Source organism: Rhea pennata, chromosome 7 (genome assembly GCF_028389875.1).
Source record: "Rhea pennata isolate bPtePen1 chromosome 7, bPtePen1.pri, whole genome shotgun sequence".
NCBI lineage: Eukaryota > Metazoa > Chordata > Aves > Rheiformes > Rheidae > Rhea > Rhea pennata.
This window is the reverse complement of record NC_084669.1, coordinates 148,021-171,345: the sequence shown is the minus strand read 5'-3', so window position 1 is coordinate 171,345 and position 23,325 is coordinate 148,021. Positions and strand designations below refer to the sequence as shown.

Genomic DNA, 23,325 nt, shown 5'->3' with positions numbered 1-23,325 from the left:
ATCTTTAGTTCGAAACTTTAAAAACAAAACAAAAAACAAAACTGAAGCAAGCTTTCAAATCGAAAAAGCAGTTAGGTATATATGAAGCCTGTAATTTTATTCTCTTCTAAAACTCATTTCAGAATCTTGAGGATGTACTAATACTTTCAAAGCATTAATAACAAGACGGCATGTATTTCTGATAGCTTTCTGAACATACTTTTAGTTTTTATTTCTGTGAGGTGAAAGCAAGATGGTTCTCTGCTGTTCATTTTTTCCCTAAATACTAATCGCTTCAGAACTTTGAGGAGTATACTTACAGGTTTTGGAAAATTATTCTCGTTAATACCATAACTATTTGTTTTCTGTTTGAATGCATCTCTGATTTCTTTGGGACAGTCATAACTAGCCCATTCTTCCACATTTGCTGGTAAGCTATCAACTGATACTTTCCTTTTAGGCTTGTCTTTCACAACAGAAGTTTTAACCTATAATTAAAAATAAAGACATTAATAAGGCCCATGTTAACATTTTTGCTGGTATTAAATATTCAACTAACATAAAAGAGATACCTGTTTAGTATCCTTTGAAGTTTTGTCTTTTTTTTGACCTTTAGACTGTGGGTTCTGCAAAAGAGCAGACCATTTGTTGCATTTTGACCAATGCAACAAACAAAAAGGAGGGGGGAAAAAAGCATCTGTAAATTGATGACCTGTCAAGTTTGTGAGACCAAGAATGAAAATGTGATACACAGACATAGAGAGAAAACCTACGCAGAAGAGCAGAGTTTTCAAACTAAAGCATCTCAACTATTTAACTCCAGAACCTAGGTAAATATCTCTTAGAAACAGAGGATTTTTTTATTACATGGGAAAAGGGTTCTTACTTGTTTCTCTTCCATTTTGTCCTTCTCTTTCTTAGAAGCAACTATTGACTGTATGTTCTGAGGAGTGGTAAGTTGTGAAGACTTTGATAATACTTTTAGAATAGGTCCTGAGGCTGATAGAGAAACCTAGACAATAAAACAATTTCAATTTTTCCCTGAAAACTGCTAATTATCCTGATTACTCAACATAAGTCACAATCTACAGCTATTATAAAGTGTCATACAACTCTGTTCACTTAAAATCATTCTTCACAAAACTAAAGTTTCACAGACTCATAGATGATGACACTGCCTGTGCAAGCATTCAGGAACATCAGGATAACGCACTTAAGCACTTAAGTTGAACTGATATGACCAAACAAATTTACTCTCATTATGTCAAAAGCTGACATCATCCCTGTAATAAATACTACTGCTACTCCTTAAGCTATATAGTTGCAAATTCAGCTTTTTTGAAACCACTAGTTTAGATTGCTTAGGACTCTATGAGCAATGAATTTCATATGAAAGTGACTTTGTAAATACAAATGAGGGGAACTGCGTTCTCCTGGATTGATTTTTTATAATTCTACTAAGGAATGTTATATAATAGAAGTTTATAAATATTTGATCACACGAAAATATCCAGAGAAAATCTCTCTGCACTTGCAGCAGCGAAGTACAAATAGCCTAATATACAAAAATAATATATATTAAAAGTTGAAAAGATTTTGTTAGAAGGATCGGAAGTCATTAATAAACAAAATATGAACAAAAATAATACTAGATGCTTCGTAACTTGTCAAAATGTCAAATTTAAGGTATTACATATCTTTAAAAATTCAGAGGCATCTGATTAGGCTTGGGTTATTCAAGTTTTCAGAGAACACTTTTATGCTTTCTACGGAGTTATTTATGGAGTCCGAACATTTGAGAGCTTATGCTGGAAATCGACACCTTTAGTCAAGTCTGCTCTACTTTTTATTCCAAGACAAGGTTAAGCCGCTATTTTACAGTACTTTCATTCCTTTCAAGCCATGTTTTTTTTTTTTCCTAACAGTATTGTTCACCTGACAATTATTGTCATTGTCCTGCAACTGACACTGACAGCCGTATTAAAAGTAATTGTTGACTTCTAAGCGTTTCTGCAAATATCAATGCTATCTTCAAGTATTTTTTAGTTTGGTAATAGGCTGGGATTTTCAACCTCAGTCAAGCACAGGATCTTCAAAATTCTGTTCACATGGAATTTGAAAATATTAACAAACTTTTATTTTTCAAAACTCCTGACTTCTAAGAAGTGCTGCTGTCTAAAATGATTTCAGAATGAAATTCTAATTATTACAAGAGTAACAAATCACAAGCTTTTACAGCAATTCGGGATAAAATTATGCACAAGCCAAAGAGTACTGACCTAGTTGATATGTCCCAGCTATACCATTAATATTACTTCTATAAAGATTTGTGACATTACTACTATCAGGTATAGATTTTATCCCTTCAAAGAATTTCAAAAACTTAATAGTTTCTCCTTTTATTTTTGCTATGTTACTCAATATTCATTTAAATTAGGCACTCATACCACTGAGAAATTAATGAGGTTTACTTGATTCGAAATGCTGTAACAGTGAAAAGGTGATCAGAGAAAAATATTCAGTGAACACTGCTTGACTCTAATTTTTCTCAAAATTTAACAGAAAAAGCAACATTTGAATTTATGTTAAGTAAATCAGGTAATTCCTTTAAATTAAATGACAGATTCTTTGAAACAACCTAAGTGAAAGCCTATCTACAATTACCTTTCTTCAGAACTGTCAGTAATGTCTTCAGCAAGTATTCTGCTATTGCTAAGTTTCTTTGACTAAAGATACAACATTTTAGAACTTTCTGTAAGGAAAAAAAACCCTCAAATATTCTCCAAAGAAACAACAGGCCACTGCTTTTATCCTAATGACTCTTAAAAGAACATAACTAGTAAGGTATTTGCTAGTTTATTGGGATAAACAAATTTCTTGTTTGATACTTAAAACTGAAAAAAAAAAATACTAACATAGCATAAAATTCAAAACAGTATAGAAAAGACATGGTTAAAATATCAAATTAGTAGCTGACACCGTACTTAGATAAAATAATTTAAAATCTGCTGGCTACATTCAACTTATATTCTCACCTGCCAAATACGAATGATGCAAGCATATGCCATCAAACAGTGCTGCTGATGAAGAGGAGAACTATGACCAGAAATTATAGCCACTAATGTATGTGCTCTAAACAAAGCTTCCAATTGTTTAATATTACTCAGTTCTTCCAAAGCAACTGTCGGCATCATATCATTTCCTCCAGTATCTACTTTCCAATTTTCTATAGGTGATAATTTCATTATAGTGTTTTTTTCTGTGAAAAAACAAATAGAATTTGTTTTGAACAATTAGAAAAATGAATATCAACCTGCTGAAGATGTTCTTCCTTCGGTGACACAATGCTATTTGTATCATGTTTTCAATTATTAATAATGTAACAATTATGTAAATTAAATCATAAATGTCTACCAAAGAAATGAAGTCCACAGAAAGCACACTTTGACTATGTCTTCTTAATAATAAATCTTTGATAAAATCATTCTAACTTGTCTTCAGGCACTTAAGCAGTGTTCCAGTCAAGTCAAAAGTCCTCTTGGTTCTGATGTCGTCTCTATACTTTAACTCTCAGTATCCTAGCCAGCAGCAAAAGTGTATTTGGCTATCATTCATTTCCAAACCAAAAATGCGCAAAAATCCATTGGGTCAATTTTAAATAAGTCTAAAACATAGATCAAGCTCATCCCTCCATCTATAATGAGATGTCCTGATGGCTTGGCAACTATAGAAGACACTCAGCTACTCAAATAGTCCTCTCGTGTCATAAAATTCTAGTAAATTCTCAGCAATAAACTTTACATACATTTCAACTCTCCTTGAAGATTAGCTCAAAAACAAGCGATTCAGAGGATTTTCAGCTTGAAGTGCTATAAAGCCGCAGTTCTCTTTCAGTGTCAAATTACTGCATTACAGCATAAAACACACAACTTGACACCAATCAAATAGCCCATGACTGTCACAGATGAAGTTAAAAAATCAACCGGCAAACCCAGTGAATTTTGTGCATGACTGGTACAACATACGCCACTGAGGGAAAGGAGAGTTTGCCAGACTGCTTTTATAATGTCATATTTTGATCTACCTTTTCTTGTTGTATTATTTCATTGGAGACTTTCCATTGGAAGTTTTGTACAAAATTTCTTGAAACTTTAGTGTTATAAGGAGTTCAAGCAGGCATGATCAACAATGTGATACTGAATGAAAATATCATAAAGAAAAAAAAAAACAAGTCTTAAATTGCCACGGGGTTGTAAAAATAGTAAGTAACACAGAAATATGAATATTCATACTGTAACTTCAGTTACGTGAGTGATACTAGAGACACCACAGATTTTTCTTTTTCACTGCAAACATCACAAGTACTTTCCTGATCCATTTAATCTACCTACGTGAAAACAAGACAAGAGCACAGCAGATGTTGGTAGACGCCACACAGTACAGTACTGTTTCACTTTTCAATTAAACAGCAGTGCATTCAATCAAAACTAGTCACTGACACCGGTGTAAGTGGACACAAAGAAAAAGGACATTGAACCAAAGAGGCTTTACAGAGCTATATTAGTACTTAAAATCTTACAAGGCTTTGAAAATTTTTCTTGAAAAATGCATCCTGAAATACTAGATAAAGCCACAGACACAGCAATGGATACAGGTACCCAAATGCTGGCACAGAAACTATTTTCTGAAAGTACACCTGACCCTCCATACAGCTGCATCCGAAAGCAGCTGCTTAGCATTGCCTTCTGCTGGTATCTGCCAAGTCAGAAAGCTGCAGTGTCGGATGGGAGGTCTATCTAGAATCATAGAATCAGTAAGCTTGGAAGGGACCTCTGGAGATCATCCAGTCCAACCTCCCTGCTCAGCAGGGTCACCTACAGCATGTTAGACAGGGTTGCATCCAGGCGGGCTTTGAAGATCTCCAGAGAAGGAGACTCCACAACCTCTCTGGGCAACCTGGTCCAGTGCTCCATCACTCTCACAGTGAAGACATTCCTCTTCGCGTTCAGGTAGGACTTCCTGTGGTTCAGTTTCTGCCCATTGCCTCTTGTCCTGTCACACGGAATAACTGAAAAGAGTTTGTCCTCGTCCCCTTGACACCCTCCCTTCAGGTGCTTGTACACATTGATAAGATCCACCCCCCCGAGTCTTCTCTTCCCCAGGCTGAAGAGGCCCAGCTCTCGCAGTCGTTCCTCGTAGGGCAGATGCTCCAGCCCTCTGATCATCTTTGTAGCCCTACGCTGGACTCTCTCCATCTGCTTGGTTAGAGCAAGGGACTGAGGGTAGGTCTCTGTGGCAGAATGTCAACTTTGCAAATGCAGTTAAGCTAGCCTTGAAAGAATGATCGTGAGTATGGGAGAAAGTACAGCCATACTGTTGTGCTCTTCTTCATATGCACCAGCTTAGCTGTAAAATAAAACAACCTCCTGCATTTGTTACTAAGAAATTCCTTTGAAGGATATATATTTACCCACCTTCCTCTTGAGATGGTTGCACAGAAAATTTCATATGTAGCAAGATATCTACTGCCCAGTGGAGGGGTTTAATGACATCAGTGAGAGGAAACTGGTTACAGTATAACCATTCAGCAAATTCCATCAGATAGTCAACTTTCTGCCATTCACTTTCTTGTTCCTATAAAAGTAATTTTTCAACAATCACAGTTCACATTTGATGATGTAAAGCATCAAAATGATATTTAATATGGTTTCAACAGAAACAAATAATAATTTGACAGGATTCATTTTATTGGATCATAAAATCAGAAAATTATATTAAATTGAAAGTAACAAAAGACTACAGTTTTGTTACAGTAAACATTATATTTTGCTTTATCAAAACTTTCACCAGTTTGCTACTCAGACATTTTTCTTTGACAGGATTCAATTTAACTCTTACTGGATAGCAAGATCCAAATCATACACACTGTTTTTGCAACTGAAGGGCAATTTCAAAGATATAAAAAAATAATCTATGGCCAGTTAGTTATAGCATTCAATTGGCTAATTAATAAACTTTTATACCTTCCATTACTAAAAGAATTACTAACATTTAGTTCCATAACTAAATGATCACAACTATGTGCTAATTCCAGACTGAAGATAAAAACGTTAAAAACAAAACCTTTGTATCTACACTAAAATTTTCCTCCTTTCCACTGACAGTGCCTTCAATGCTAAAAATACGTAAGCCATGAAAAAACAGGAGACAGAAAAGATAAAACAAATAAATAAATTTAAATTGTGGAAGTGGTGAATGCCACTTAAGAGCAAGCACAGTGAAACTGAACAGGTAACCTTCCCCACAATTTATAGCACCCAAAACCAGAGGAAAAGTAGTTTCATGAAAAGCAAAACTAATGAATGCTGATTTCCTGCAGAACTCTGTTGTCTAATAAACCATAACCAAATCATCATTGTCATTATGGCACTTTTAAATGATTTTCCTTATTTATATATGTATTTTTTCCCTCTCATTCCCCTTAAAAGTTTGCTTCTACAGTAGCCTTCATTGCTGAGTCTACAGAAAGGGTCTGTTACAATTAACTGCCATTTCAATTAAACTAATAGAATCTGGTATCTTTCCCAAATTTGACTAAAGCTAAACAAATATAATAAATAAATAAAACTAAAAAAAAAATGGATGATGGGTAAGATAGAGGGAATTAGAAAGACAAAGTAATTATTTAACTCTTACTTCCTTAGGAAAGCAGGCTAAAACTGAGGACAAAATGTGGTAATAAACAGAGCAGGATATGGTTTTTGCCATATTGCCATGGCAATATTAAGTCTGAGTTTGGTTGAATTTTCTACAGCTTCTTACAAATAACTGATCAATTTTAGTAAAAGAATGCAGCTTCTAAACAAGAATGGTGTAAGTCTTCACATCTTATTCGTATTTTGTGACTTATAAGCAGTTATTTCATCCCTGCAATTTAGGGCTACAGAACAAATGAAAGGCACTCCATTAACTTCAGCGGATGTTGGATTAAGTCTCAAATTGTGAAATTTGCAGTGGATATTGAACAAAGAATTATCTTCAGGAAATGTAATCAATTACATAACACCTTACATTTACATAAAAAGCCACAGATAGTTTCTGCTATATGCATATATCTCAGTTTTCAACTTACAGATTCTTATTTAAAGGAACGAGGTCAAATAAAATGAGAAGAAAATTAACGTATGAATATTGAATAACACACTTTAATACACCGTGCACATACAAGGCCTACCAACTGGTTCATTATATACTGCACAACTCTTGTAATCTCATGAATGGCTCTCAGAAACATCATTTCCTCAGCCTTAAAATTGCAATAAAAATTAACAAACCTGTAAAGCATCGATTGCATTTTGAAAACAGTTTAATTGCCCAACAATACTTCTGGAGACTGTTACCAGATGGTGCCACATAAGTGACAAATAATCCTCACTTTCATCTCTGAATTTCTGAATGTCCATCATAAAATTACATCCCAGTCTTGCTTTCACTATAACCATATGTTTAAAAATCAGGCTAGAAGAGGAAGAAAAATATTACAAATTACTGTAAAGTAACTTTTTGAGGGGGCTACATAAACTAGTTACATCAGTATAGGACAGAGCTGTAAATGTTCATAAATCAACATAACTTAGTGCATAAATCTTTGAACTTGGCTAAGACTTTATAAATACAGTACCCTAAATTTACACAAAGATAATTTAGTTTCCCTCTGACATAAACGGATTTACAGTTAGGAAAATTAAAATTTCTGTTTTTACTAGAAAATTTGTTTTCCCAATTCCATTTTCTTGGAAAAGTTACATATTAAAATATATATTAAAGTTTATATACTATATATTAAAGTTTAAAAGATGAAATTCAAAAATATTATGAACAGTTTAATGATAAGAGGCAGTGTCAGCATAGGTCTTTTCAGGGAAAAGATATACTAGTATTTTCAGATATAAGATATAAGAACTCATAGCCTGAGAAAAAGGTAATCATGGTATTATTTTAACAATGCAAAATAAAAAAAATACTTAGAACTTTGAGTTTTACATTGCTCAAGAATCAGGATGCTCATTTTTATTAAAATAAGTCAGTCAACTTACAGCCTGTGTCTAGTCCGAGGCAAAACCTGAATGGCTTCATCTAGCACTTTTAGCGCTGTCTCCCAATCAGCTTTATCAGCATGTATGTGGAATAACAACCCATATAAAGAGGTTCGCAGTGTCAGATCTTCCTCAGCACCTTTGAAGTGTGTTCAAATGATACATCATTTATGAATATACCTCAAAGTTACAACAGTCATATCACAAAACACTGCAGTGGGGGGAGTTGTTTACAATCAAACCAAAACAAAGAACATACCTGGAAGAAAGTATCCAAGTGATAACTCACTACTTAGAAAATCCTTTGTAAACCACTGATGCAAAGGCAGCGTATCCTTCTTTTCCTAAAGAGACAAAAAGAAAACTCCCCTTTATCTTTTGGTAAGCATACCTCTGTTATGCTTCTGTTTTATTTGTAGACTAATTAATAGATTTAATAAGGTAGTAATATGAACTATCAATCTTATTACTTAAATAGCTATCTGTGCAGGAGATGAAAATTACAACCATTCCTCAAGAACAAATTCTATAGTACAAACCCAATACTACAATAACCAGACTCAGTAACGTTCAGCCAGCAATAAGCCAGAAGTACTGGCTAAATAATACAAGATAGTGAAGTACTGTATTGTAGGACCACAGGACACCCGAGGCTGGCAGGATCTCTGGAGATGGTCTGGTGCAACTTGCCTACTCAAGCACGGTCAGCTGGAGCAGGTTATCCAGAACCACGTCCAGTCAGGTTTGAATATCTCCAGGGACAGAGATTCCATATCCTCTCTGGACAACAATCAGCAATAGCTTGTATTTTCAGACTACAACAGCTTTTGAAATACGGCTTGATGTCCCATTTTGCTTTTGTCCCATTTTGCTCAGTTGGCTTTACCTGTGACACTTTGACCATCAAAATTCTCACCCAAAGGCGAGAGAGAGAATAACCCTCCATCCCCAGCACAGTTTTGTACCTTCAAAGATACATTCTATTCTCTGGCTTATTTCACAGATAGATCCATATACAGTTCTACTGATACACTGACCATTGACTACATAAAGGGCTGTGCTAATAAATTATCTGAGCTGGAGCTACAACTTTTGGATGACTGTTATATTATCACTCTCACAGACTTAGCAGATTTGGTCAAATCAGTATTTATTTCACTGAAGACACAAATCATCTCAGTTTTACCCCAGTGGTAAAGGAGAGACTCAATGCTGGTGTCAGCAAATTGAGAGAGCAACTAATGTGTAATTTTGTTTTAAGAAAGCAAGTAATAGTAATAGTAAAACTTTTATAATATTTGTTTTTATGTTTTGCTTTACACATTTTGAGTGTTTAGGCTGGTACATATCTCAAGGGAGTGAGCAACCACTGTCCTGCTGTGCTAAACTGAAAATAATCCTCCAGTATGTGGTTCACCAAATACGTAGCTGCATAGAAAAACTCTTAAGACTTAACCTGACCAAGGATCACTGGAGTCCAGCTCCTGCCTCTTAAAGTGATTACTACAGCATGTAAAAAAGAATTCATTAATTTCTGAAATAATCAAATACAAAACAGCTTGTTTACAGGAAGAGGTTTTTTTCCTAATATCTGAGGTTACTATACAATCTGACTTACAAGCATTGCCAATCTTTCAGAATAAAAAGTCTGTGAGATCTACATAAATGCCTCGAGTTTTAGGGAACTTTTTTTTTTTTTTGTTTGCTTTTTTTTTTAAAAAAAAAACAGGTTTTATTAAGGTTTGGCTCTGAAAATACCCTGTAGCATTAGCTCTGCAAATAATTAGACATTTAGAAACGCGTCTACGGGCAATTAATGTTATCCATAAGCTGTCGAAGTTCATTTAAGTTTAAATTTCGTATCACTGTGCTTTCAGGTACAGAGTATACTCATCAATTCTGTCTCCTAATCACTTTGAATCAAGCAAACTAGTCAGCATCTCTGATTGCTAGTGATTTACACATGAATTAAGGAGAAAATAAAATGAAGTTTCTATTCTTGCACTACACTGCAAGATGATGCACACTGAGGGGTCACATTGGGACCACGGAGCTTGAATGCAGAAGTTACTACTAAAACTTTCAAGACTTGATTCTATGTCCATTGAAATGCACGGAAAACACTTATCAGCCTCAGTGACAAGTAATCAAATCTAGAGAGAAATGTATTAACTCCATGGAATTTTGTAGTAAGAAAAGGAAGAGCTCTAAATGTATAAGGATGTTTGAGTGTGCAGAAAAAATTCCATGTGACAAGATCTGTTGGATGTTACATATCACCTACACGCCTAAATATTGTTTCAAGAGGAAAAAGCTTCCTTCAGTTTACACATGCTGCTCATAAAGGAAATCCGCAAGTATTTAATTTTATCATTGACTCTCAGCACTTTTTGAATTGTAATTCCTTCCTACCACAAAAAGGTCAAATATTCTGTTAAAACACTGTCTGAATATATACAAAATAGGTATTTCTTTTTGGAGGTAGAAATGAAATTAGAATCTGCAGATGAGAGGAACATTAATTCAGTGGTAGCTTTCTCTGAACATGTCTTTGAAGGTCCGTTAGAATCCTCACTGGAAGTGAGGGATTTTTTTCTGGATTTTCTTTTGAATATTTTCTGAATATTCTCCTTGGAAAGCTTCACAAAGTGGGACACAATAGCCTTTCACAGAGTAAATTATTTCGAATAAAAGAGCTGCAAGCCTGACAGTGGCCTAAACCAGAAAAAAAATCAAATGGAGAAAAAGCATATGATTGCCTGTATGTGTGAATATGTGTTATGTGAATGCAGGTAAGAGAACCTTTTTGTGTTGGGAGTTTTTCCTACTTCTTAAGATAGATAATCTTGCAGAAGGTACCCATGGCTTTGAAGAAAAGCAAATTTCTTCTTTACCATCAGTACCAGTTGCTAAACACAAGCACAACTAATAATAACTATTAGATATTCTTACCGGTTTGTTTTTAGATTCTGCTTTAATTATGTTCTTGAGAATTACTTCAGTGGGTTCTTTAAACTGTTCTCTGTCATATGGAGAGCCTATCAAAGGTAAGCATGTATTCCAAAAATGTCTAGCTGCAAACATTACAAGGGAATAATTTCCTGCTTCACCTGCATACCTGAAGAAAAGAAAGTACACTTTAATGGCAGAAAAACTCCTACTCTAACCAAAGTAAGAATTTTTCTGCTACAAACAAAATTTGTCATTTTCCTCATCAAGACATCACACTATATATATCCCACCAACGAGGGGTTACCATACAACCTTACTGTAAAATATATTTTCCATTTTTATATGCAGAACACCTTCACAGATCCAGTAGTACTAGCAGCAAATAGGTATCATATTGATGTTTTCACTGTATTCCCACGCAACACTAGTTAAAGAGTCTTCATTATAAAAATCATTAGAAATCGACTTGAGATTTTTTACTGGTATAATTTCCTCTGTTTGGATTCCTATTATGTTAGCTTCTCATTATAAAAAACAAACAAAAAACCCCCAATTCTTAAAATGCTATGGATAGCACATAGTACGAGGTATCACTGTAACATAAGAATATATTCTAAATACCTTTAATTGCATGCAAATGAAGTGTTTAAAACATATTCCATGCCAAGTTTACTTCTAATTTATTGATATTCTCCATTCTCTTATGAGTGAGCAGATTTTTAAATTTATCTTGAATTAATGGATTGGTACTAAGCAATCATCCATCGAATAGTGTCACCATCTTCAAAAAATTAGTTTTTGAATCTAGCAGTCCCTGCCATTTTCTCAATTTCACAATTTTTAGAGTCTGTCTGCTTACATACGTTTTATCTTAATGTTAGACTTCCTAAGGCCTAGTTTTTGCTCATAACCTTTTTCGTTCTTTTTGGAATGTGTTGAGCTATCTGTAAATGCTTAGTCTTTCCTGAAAAAGTGCTTGTCATGCTATGTAAATTAAAGAATACAAATTTGTCTATTTGCAACATGACATCACCTTAAAGTTCTGTTATACTGACTATTCTACCTTCCTTTCATCACTCTCTCTTCAATGATTAAGAGACAGAAATATTACAATGCTAACAGCCTCACATCAGCCATCACATTCTCCTATTTTAAGAGTTCTAATTGTCTACCTTTGTTCACAAAATATTTTCCCAAAAAGGAAAAGAACAGATACCAAAGTCATGTACTATCACATGTGCTATCACTTCTTTCTATTTGTTAAAGTAATTTTTCCACTTTGGGTTCATGAAATACCCTCCAGAGACTGAATAATTTTCACAGTATTGAGATGATGCCTTGTGACAATGGAGCCTTGACTGACTGGCTGGGGAGCAGCTCTGCTGAAACAGAGTTGGGGGTCATGCCGGACAGCAAGTCAAACCCCAGCCACCAGCATGCCCTGGCAGCAGGGAAGGCTGGCAGCATCCTGGACAGCACTAACAGGAGCACTAACAGATCAATGGGAATTACCTCCCTCTCCCCGGCACTCCTTAGACCACATCCAGGCTCCTGCACCCAATTCTGAGCCCCCAGTACAGGCAAGACATGGACAAACTGCAGTGAGCTCAGTGGAAGGCCACCAAGATGCTCTAGGGGCTGAAGCACTTGCCCTGTAAAGAAGGGCTGAGGGAACAGGGCTCGTTCATCCTGGGAAGAGGCAGATTCAGGCCAATCTAACAGAAATGTTATCAGAAGACAGAGCCAGACTCTTCAGAGAGTTGGAGAGCAGGAAGAGGAAGAGTGCAAACAGCATAAAATCAGACAGGAGAGGTTCAGACTAGCTACAAGGAGGGTTTTTTTTTTTTTTTTTTTTTTTTTTTTTGCCATGAGGGTGGTTGAGCAGTAGAGCAAGCTGCCCAGAGAGGTTCTGCAATCTCCACCCTTGCAGGTTTTCAAGATCTGACCGGATGAAGCCCCGAGCCGGCCCTGCTGTGAGCAGGAGGTTGGACTAGAGACCTCCTAATGTCGCTTCCAACCTGGGACATCCTATCATCTGACAACACTAAAATGCCAGGTACATGGAAGACTTAGTACTTGGTAATTTTAGTAAACTGTAAGATTCTGTCAAAATCTTTGTTAAGTATTTTCAACTTTAAATCTATTTTGATTTTCATCAGTCTTGAGAGAGAAGAATATGCTGATCTGGTCCCAAAATCTGTAATTCAAATTTCTGTTTTACATCTGCTTTCTCAAAATAAAACATACCTGGCACCCTGAACAAAGGCTTTTGATGCTGTTACACGCAGATGTTTTTTCCCAGACAAATTTGCCATTATACTCTTCCCCTGTATACAGGCAGCAGTACTTAACATTTCTTCTCTCATTGTGTTTTCAGGCCTGAATAAAAGCAAGTAATTCAAGATTATTCTTACAGGGTAACAACAGACCAGTTCCCATTAACAATGCTTTCAAGTTGTTACTAGACAGATGTCCTCACCTTTTTTACAGGCACATACTTCCACCTACTTTTCTATTAATAACAGAATATATTTGAAAATTTGAACATTATGTGAGCAGATATCAGAAATAAAATGTCTTCTCCTTAGCTCTAATGAAAATAACTGTAAAGTCAGATGAAAAATTAAACTATTTACACTTAGTGAAGGGAGAAAATAGATTTGTGGTTTTCTCTTCATTAATCCCCATTGTATTAAACTGAAGTCCAACATACGTGGCTAGCATTTAAAAATAGAAATACAGAAAACTAGATATAATTCTTGATACTTTCTTTTTGACTTAGCCTCTCTTATGCCTGGTAAAAATATCAACAAGGCTTTAGAGAAATTGATTTGAATCATTGTGCAGTAAATTTAGAAGTGCAGAATACAGATGTTAGCACCAGGAAAGTGATAATCCATAAAATTCCATTCTGTTATCTTTGGATAAGGCTGATTTTGTAAGAAAATAGGTGATACAATTTTCAAATTTTTTAATATCTTAGTTAGAATATGCAACCATTTACAGACCTGAACTGTAGACATTTATGAAGAAAAAGAAAAGAACTTCATAGAACTCATGTTTACTATGTTAGCATTTGTAGTTGGCCTAGCTTCTACCTTTTAGTGAGAACTATTGTGCAGTTGTGATTTCTGACCACAAGAGGACACCAGTGCTCTGTTTACAGTACAGTTTAACCAGGAGAAAATTCAAAGTAAGCTTCTAAGTCTTTTTTGTCCTTAAGGTGTGTTTTACCATAAAAAGATTGAGTAAGTTTATCTTTCGTTTCTCTGGAGACCACATTTCTGTGACAAAGAATCAAACGTTATCACTCAGTAGTTTGTAGACTGCTACAAATCTGGAGTCACTAGTGTGTCCAGTCACCCTGGAGTCAGATTGCTACAAGTCCAGGAGACACTCACGCACACATACGTGCCCTGTTGACTCACATGGAATACAAAATTCGTGTGCCTTCCAGAACTAAGACAAGAGCCCCAATCTAGAGTTGCATTGTCTTTTACTCAGACTATATTGCAGGGTTAAAAATCTAACACAAGGTATCTAAGTGACTGCTAAAGGCAGAGGTGGCAGAAGAAGGAAATTTGGCTTTCACTTCCAACTATACAGTATTTTTATTTTTAAAAAAGATAGTTTGACTTCTGATTACATAATCAGATTCATTCACTCCATATGCTCATTCTTCATAACTTAGTTCAAATATACTGTATTATCATGTAAAATTCAATATACTCACATTTCATATTTCTTCGCATCGCTATTGTAGCAAAAATTCTCAGCTGATTGCAAGATCCTTTGGGAACAAGTCATTGCTATTTCATACTCATGTAATACGTATGCAAAATGCGCAAGTCGTGTCAGTGTCTGCAATTCCACTAATGAATCTGACCAGATACAATCTAAAGCCAATTTCACTAACTGTAAAAAATATTTTAAAAATCTCATTATGCTTTTATCATGATCTATTTATGTACAACAGTTATTTATCCTTTTCACACCAGCCTACTCAATATACAATCAGATTATCTTAAGTCTTTATAAGATAAGTGGATAAAATGTCGCATTTAGTTCTATAGTACAAACATAGATAAATACTTACAGCTGTACTTTCATACCAGTCTGCCCAGGCATGGAACAAGTACACAATAAAATAATGTAGAAAATCTGATACTGATGAGCACAATAAAATGAACAGTGGATGGAGAATCATCGTTCACCCTGTGGTAAGTATTATGATTGTCAATGTAAATCCAGCTACAAATGTGCACGCCTTTTGACCAGCACTGTCAGCTCACTGTATGTCCTCAGTCCTCTTCTGATAAGCAGAATGGAGTAGGACCTCTGCAATTCAAAGCCCTTTGTAGTTAAGCCAAAGGTGAGAAAGGCAGACTGCCCATTGCCTCTTGTCCTGTCACACGGAATAACTGAAAAGAGTTTGTCCTCGTCCCCTTGACACCCTCCCTTCAGGTACTTGTACACATTGATAAGATCCCCCCCTCAGTCTGCTCTTCCCTAGGCTGAAGAGGCCCAGCTCTCACAGCCGTTCCTCGTAGGGCAGGTGCTCCAGCCCTCCGATCATCTCTGTAGCCCTACGCTAGACTCTCTCCAGGAGCTCCATGTCTCTCTTGGACTGGGGAGCCCAGAACTGGACACAGGACTCGAGATGAGGCCTCACCAGGGCTGAGTGGAGGGGCAGGATCACCTCCCTCGACCTGCTGGCAACAGTCTTCCTAATGCACCCCAGGAGACCATTGGCCTTCTTGGCCACAAGGGCACATTGCTGGCTCATGGTCAATGTGTCATCCACCAGCACTCCCAGGTCTTTCTCGGCAGAGCTGCTCTCCAGAAGGTCAGCCCCCAGCTTGTACTGGTGCCTGGGGTTATTTCTCCCTAGGTGCAGGACCCTGCACTTTCCCTTGTTGAACCTCATGAAGGGGAATCATTAACGAACTGGTCACAAGGAGGATATTACCATATCGCTCTCCAAAACTAAGCCATTGAGTGAACAGCTAAAGCAAGCTCATAACATTTGGTAGAAATGCAGAGATCAACTGAAATTAGATACGTAAAGTTTTACAGGGACCCAGATCCTAGTCTTTAGAGAGAACAATTTCTATAAAAGTTTCAGACAATTTCATAAGATTCCTAGTTAACTGGTGGGGAAATATCTCTCAGTCCTTTAAGGAAGCTCTTTACAGCAGGAAGTACAAATGATAAATATGGTAAACAAACAGGTAAAACTACAGAAGGAATTCTGACACAAATCACTGCTTTGAAAATATGGAGCACAAACCTTTTTTACACCACCTTTGTTCCTCTTGAAAAGCCTGCTGCAGAAGAACTGCAGCACTGTTCAGTATGAGTAATAATGGAAGACTGATCCAAAGCAAGTACTTTAAGAAACTATGTTAATAATGTAGTTCTGCTTTGTATGAGACTCACCAAAAAGCCACCTAATTTTTTAAAGAGCAAGAAGTTGTAGTTGTATTCTACCTTGCAACCTCCAGAAGTAAATTCACTATCACATTAAAGTCTGTGTTGAAATTTCAAGAACTTGCAGTACATATCCTAAGATAAGGTTTTATCTTCTGCACAAAAACAAAAGATCACAAATACCATTCAACATAGAATGCATCTAACAGCTGTAAACATCATCTGTTAGGGCAACATAGGATAATGTAGTACTGGTATGCTACCTGTTTTATGGATAAATGCAAATATCCAGTCAGAAAAATCTTCCATCTGCTATAACTATTAAACTTCTCAGAATGTTTAAAACAAAACAATGGTATGAGAAAGGGTTCAAAATGAATTATTTTTGTCTCCATTCAAAACTGAGACTGAAATCACATTTATATTACACAGTTTCTTAAAACTCAAGAGTTAGTAATATAAAACTAAATACCTGAGATAAGCTAGGAAGAGTGAAATCCATGAGACCAAGGCCATTACATGAATACATTTCTAGACCAGTAAGAACTCTCGTGATAGGATTTTCTGCTTCATCATTATTCTGAGTGGTAAGAAAATTTGCACATTTACACTTTCTTTTTGAAACAGAATATTATTAAAGACATTAAATGAGATTACAAGGTATATTAACTATATTTGGAAATCTCAATTTTCATTAAATAGGTCTATTGTGGTGATTTTGGTTATTTTGCTTTTTTGATAAATTTGGGTATTTTGCTTTTTTTTTTTTCAAACTAATATTGGGGAATTTTGAACTACTACATTTTCTATATATAAAAGTATAGCAACAATACAACGAGCATGAAGTCCATACATCACTGAGGGATTCTGGTTTTACTTAACATGTTTAAAATAAAAGCTAGGAATAAAATATTAATTTTCAACCTACTAGTTCCATATTCTATATATATACAAAGAGTTCACATTACACGTTGATATAAATATTACTGATTTATATCAGGTATTTTAATGCAGTCATTTTATTATTTTAAATGTATCAATTCAAAAACTGCTTTGTTACACAGTCACCATATGACAAACACCACCATAATTATTTTGAGTAACTAAAAACAGAAGGCAGAATTAAGAAATGCAGACTCATTGTTAAGCCTGAAGTGAAAACTTGTTGCATTCTGTAATAACTTGGGGAAATACTGCTAACACTTATTTTCATATTGTATTCAAATATAGATGGAAAATGCACATTGATAACTCAATTTATCATTAAATAAATTTATGCAGTTAATTAGAATCTTTCACTGAGAAGTTTCAATGTCAAGCACGATTTTAGAAAAATAATACCTCCTCCTCAGTCACAAGTTTAAGTCCAATCTGCTGCTGATGTAACTGTTTTGCTTTCACCCACGTAGCAATGATCTGTTGTCGTACAGCAAGAGGTACTACTTCAGTAGGTGTGGTTCTGGCTGTTAAATTTAGGGCAAATTCACAAATCTAGACACCAGGGAGAAAATAAAACACAGAATATATGCACACAGCTTTTTGTGTGGAATGTATGTTGTCCATGAACTATATTAATATTACCGTTAATGCATGACAAATAAAAGTTGCAGTCTTGCTCGGACTGGTAAGGAACTTCAGGATGGATCTGGGGAGGACCTGGGGCAGGAACTGTAGAAGATGACAGCTTGCTTTTTTGCAAGACTTTTTAGGTTTAAATTTATATGTAGCGTAATAAATGACTGCAGACAAAAAATAAGACTGCAACAATGAGGGCTTTGTACCTCAATGGCTGCTTTGATATCAGGAAGTCCATTGGGATCTACTGACAAAAAATGGACGAAATTTGCTTTCTCAGGTCCCTTTGCCGCAGCCTTTCTATTTCTATCTGCTGCTGCATCTACGTTTTTCTTCTCAACAAGTTTTGACTTTGGAATCCAACACAGAATTAAGCCTCGAGTCAAAGCGTTACATAACATCAGTAAAATTACAGTACTTCTGGAAAAGAGAACAAAAATCAGAAGTGCATACTGCATCAGACCAGGATAAGAGGAAGTAATAAAGTCATCAGCACTACTTTAAAATCTAGGGGGTTTTTTAGAAAGCAAAATTACGGATGTTGCAAAAAAATTATCCCACTGGAGTAGCAGCTAAAAATGTTAAAGATAGAAAAGCATAGCTTTCATATTTTGTATTGTGTTTATGGCAGAACAGGATTTCTCCAAACCACTGTGAAATTTACAGTCCCATTTTCATGGGAAATTTTAGTGCATCATTTCTTATTTTTCTTCTTTTTCCTCCCTTCTTTTAGATTTCACTGGTAGTAACTAACTGGTAGTAACTAACTTACTCTGAACAGAAATATTTACAGTGAACAACGTATAGTTAACTTCAGAGCAACTCACAACAAGCAAACAGACGCAGGAAAAGAAATTTTTCCTGATTCTTTTTGACTACGTCAACAAAACACTATTTCACATGCACATGTTGCTCTTCCTCAAGAAAGAGAAATGAAAAAGTCTTAGTCTAAAATTAATATGGTTTATAACGAATAGCAAGAAAGGCGTATTGAACAGGTTAAGACTTTGTTTTCAAACCAAAAGATGGAGTTTATCTTCTGAAATACTCCACAAACACCAAAGTCCTACTTCTAATAAAAAACAGCAATAACATTCATTCAATAGTGCAGAGTGATTAATCATGTTTGTAAAAATATTTTTGGAATTCATATCTTTGTTTCAGTAATAAGAGCACATTCATTAGCAAACTTATCTATTTACCCATTGTGCCCAACACTCTTGATTGCTCTAAAAACAGTTTGCAGGTACTCAATAATCTCCCTCTGTCTTCCTGCAGTGATAAGATGTTTATTGTAGTTTAAGATGTACACCACAGCATTATGAACAATCCAGGCTTCATTTAATTCTTCTCCTATTTCAGCTGCACGTTGGAAATTTTCCATAGCATACTGGGACAAGTACTTGATCCATAAACTACAAAATTAATATCAAAAAGCTATTATTCAAAAATTGCAACACGAGAATAGATGTATCAGAGGGCTAGATATGCAGCAGTGTTTCAATTAGAAAAATATTTTTTGGAATTACTTTTGGGTTGCATTTATTAGCCCTTTGTCTATTAACATATTTTACTTAGATAGGGAGATGAATCAGGAAAGGAATTACTATCCACATAAAATGATTAGTCTCTGACACTCAAATGCTATTAGCTTAGAAAAGTAGTAGCTCTGAAATCTAAATTTCATGCTTTATCCACAGGATGTTTTATAAAGTGTGCGTGAATCCACATATCAGTGCTAGAAATCATTAAATATTATCTATGACAGAGTTTTAACTTAATACAGATACAAATAAGGCATCCCTCTCAAGTACTTAGGCAGCGTTTTTTCACTTAAATGCAGGTCTTCTTACACTCAAAGATATCGCCAGATGTTCTGAAACACTACATCTATTTTTAATAGAGTAACATCTTTTTATTGCCTACACAATAGCATTCTTTTATGAATAAATCAATTTTCAAGATATATACTGCACTCATTATTTAGAAAAAGAAACAGTATTAAAAATAGAATCTTGAATGACCGTACAGAATGGCCATGATTAAGTAATGAAACCAAAAAGCACAAACTGATGCAGAGTATTATTGTGTTGCCAACTCCACAGGTCATATGTACTGATGGACAAAAATGCTTTTTTTTCCTGTAAGTTTTTAATTTGGCAAGAGAGAAAGGGACAAAGTAAGTAAATTAGGTAAGCTCAAAAAAAAAAAAAAAACAGTTTTGAAACAGAATCCTCATCTTCCATGTCCCTTGGTTCTCACCAGTTTATATTTTTTCCTGGTTTTCTCAACATTTGCAAGCAGATGATGAGAGAAATTTTGCTTAATCTTCAATAATGTACAGATAATGTCCAGCTAACTGTATTTCATAGCTCAGCAAACAATGCTGATATCCTTCTACTTTAGGACATGATGACCACTATAACAATAAGGAAAATATTAGTATGAATGTAAACACAAAAGGGTTTAAATATCATTTTTAAAAATCTCTCCCCCGCTTCTTTGTCTAGCGACAAATAATACTGCGAGATTAGAAAAAAAGAAACTTGCTATAATCTACTCTCCCTTATTTATTCCTGCTGACTGGAAGGAGCAAACTAGTTTTGCAAACTTGAATAATTCATTGCATGTTTATTCAGGTACTCGGACAACATTATAGTTATAGGAGCTACTAAGAAAAATATATTTTGGGGGAAAAATATATATTATATATTTCCCACCACCTTTCCTGTCTAAAAAATAGACCATGTGATGACAATGAATTTTACTAAAAAAAAAAAAAAAATTTTTTTGAAATTATCATCTATGTGTGATTATAAAACACTGCTAAAATTCCTAGATCTTGTTATAAATAAAAACACCTGTATGTTTTCCATTCTGGATCACTTTCAAGACAACCTGCAACATAGCCTGTAGGATGCTGACTTGTATCTTCTGGAGGTACAGCAGGATTGTTCAGTTCAACTGCCTGCAATCTTAATAAATGAACAGTTGCCTAGAAAGATACAGAGAAATATATTTTCTACAGAGTTTATCATTCTGAAAATAGACTTTGTCTTAGTATTTGTGTTAGTACCTCTTCAAGGAAGGAAAAAATACAGAGTATTTTTTCAGATTTTGTGCAGAAATACAGAAACCTACCTCGAGAAATATAACGTAAAATAGTTCACAGCCTTCCAGTTGTTTACAGTTAATTTTACTAAATAAATAATCCCATTAGGAAAAATAATATGAAAAAAAGAATTTAATCTTGATGGAACTTTAAGGCTCCAGAAATATAACATCAGATGTTAAAAGATTTACAGTACAATCCTTCATTAAAAAGTATTATCACTATGTATAGTGAAACTATGGATACAGTTAGCTTCATGAAATAATTTTATGAAGTTGCTTCACGAAACTAATTTTTTCCTTTATTTCCCATGGAGATACAAAATAATCCATAACCCAATTCAAAATTCTAGTGCCTTAAAATGACTATAGCAAGAATTATGCATAAAACTACAACTAAATTTAACAAATATGAATGACAGCTGTGCATTCTATTTACCTCTGCATTAATTAATCTTATTTCTGCTAATATTCTGAGTAAATCTCTTTCAAAAGAGAAGGATCTAGCAGGTAGTAATGATTCCCCTGGTAAGCTGCCACTTTGATCATCATCCACAGCTATACTAGTTCTCTTCTTCTGTGCTAAAAAAAAAAAAAAAAGTCCATTGTTATTAGGCAAATCAGGAAAAAAAATTTTAGAATTAAAAAATTTTTTATAGCTGTAAATCCACAATAGAAGTGAAAGGAATATAGATTTTATATTACTTCATTCAGGATTTTTCTTTTTTTCAGTCATCATAATTTACCGCACTCAAAACCCACTCTCCATGAGCAACATACAGGTTACCTGTGATTTTATCTGTATTTAAACTTCAATATTTGCAGCAAATAATTTGCTCCAGTTAAAATATTCATACAAAAATTGCATTAATATGAATATAGTCCACATTCTCTAATTCAAATTTCAATGGAAGTGGAGCACTGGCCAGCATGCAACGATAGAGGCTAAAATCTCAATGTGCTTAATTCACGGATGTATTTGACTCTCTGGCAACATATACAGCAATAACGAGAAATACTGCATTATTTTTCTTTATTTAAACAACAAAGAGAAAGGAGCAGATTATTTTTATTGAAACAGTAAGTAAAAATATAAAACCTGCCACAGTGGGTTACTTTAAATTTTCAGCCAGTAGTAGGTGCTTGATTTCTAGTGAAGGTCTACCTCTGAAAACATGAACCAGCTTTAGTAACCTCATAGCAGGTTTTGTTCAACCATTTGAACAACCTCCGATTAGAGGTGAAGAGTGTCCCTTGATCTCCTGCTTGCCCAGTTTAAACTGACATAGATAAAATTATAAAGCTCTATAAACATCCAGAGCATGAGGAAGACACCTTTGCCTTGGAGATGTGAAATTTGTGAAATAAAATAGTAAATTAATGTCCTACTTCAAGTGGAATTTGGAAACAATTTACAGAAAAAATCTGGAGTAGGTTCAAATAACATTAGCTACCCCCCTTCCTCGGTAAAAAAAAAAAAAAAGAGAGAGAGAGAGAGAGCGAGCGCTATTTACTAGGATTTCATCTATTCTTAGGGATGAGTTAAAAACTGCCAGGAAAGAAACCTTCAACAGATGTGTAAAAGTCACAAACAGCTAATGATTTGAAAGTGCTCCTTCCCTGAATTGAGAATCCTCTGTTAGTATGTGTGGCAGTTCTGTAGCAGACCCTCAAAGAACAAGACACAAAGGATCTCAGTATCTCAGAGGAACCATTAATAAGGGAAAGAGGGTAAAGAATTTAAGAGGTAAGTCTCATCAGAAATGACAGATATTCCATTTTTCTTCAGCTTCATCAGGTAACTAAGTATGCCAGAGGTGGGTAATTTCCAGCAGGAAATTAACCTAATTTCTTAGCTAAGTAGATAAACTTCATAGATGGGTACTTTTTTTAACACTAGTAGAAACACTTCTTAAGCAAAGGTTTCCACTGAAAAATGTAATGTCTAGATTTGAAGGCCGGAAGAATTTTCCACGTATGCCAACACACAATGAAGATCAACAGCCTCAGGAAACTGTGGGAACGGGAGGGAAGAAAGAAAAATGAATGAGGAAAGAAGATAATGAAGTAAAAAAAGAGAGAGAAAAGAAAAGAAAGGGGCAACACAAGGTAAACAGGAAATAACTCACTGAGGATTCACATAGGCAACAACATCTCTTTTCTCACCCGGGCAGATGACAGC

General features: G+C 35.1%; 1 protein-coding gene across 1 annotated transcript in view; it reads right to left on the bottom strand.

The window, feature by feature from the left end:
* CFAP46 (cilia and flagella associated protein 46) overlaps positions 1-23,325 on the bottom strand; it is an 83,447-nt gene that overhangs the window by 37,276 nt on the left and 22,846 nt on the right. The window contains exons 16-30 of the mRNA XM_062580369.1: positions 21,583-21,725; positions 20,894-21,027; positions 19,235-19,447; positions 18,239-18,452; positions 17,799-17,948; positions 16,930-17,037; positions 14,761-14,942; positions 13,275-13,406; positions 11,028-11,193; positions 8,335-8,419; positions 8,076-8,214; positions 7,314-7,497; positions 5,454-5,613; positions 3,015-3,238; positions 300-467 (exon numbers count right to left, since the gene is read on the bottom strand). Of these exons, the coding sequence (XP_062436353.1) occupies positions 300-467; positions 3,015-3,238; positions 5,454-5,613; positions 7,314-7,497; positions 8,076-8,214; positions 8,335-8,419; positions 11,028-11,193; positions 13,275-13,406; positions 14,761-14,942; positions 16,930-17,037; positions 17,799-17,948; positions 18,239-18,452; positions 19,235-19,447; positions 20,894-21,027; positions 21,583-21,725 (2,402 nt within the window). The remainder of the gene's footprint in view (positions 1-299; positions 468-3,014; positions 3,239-5,453; positions 5,614-7,313; positions 7,498-8,075; positions 8,215-8,334; positions 8,420-11,027; positions 11,194-13,274; positions 13,407-14,760; positions 14,943-16,929; positions 17,038-17,798; positions 17,949-18,238; positions 18,453-19,234; positions 19,448-20,893; positions 21,028-21,582; positions 21,726-23,325) is intronic.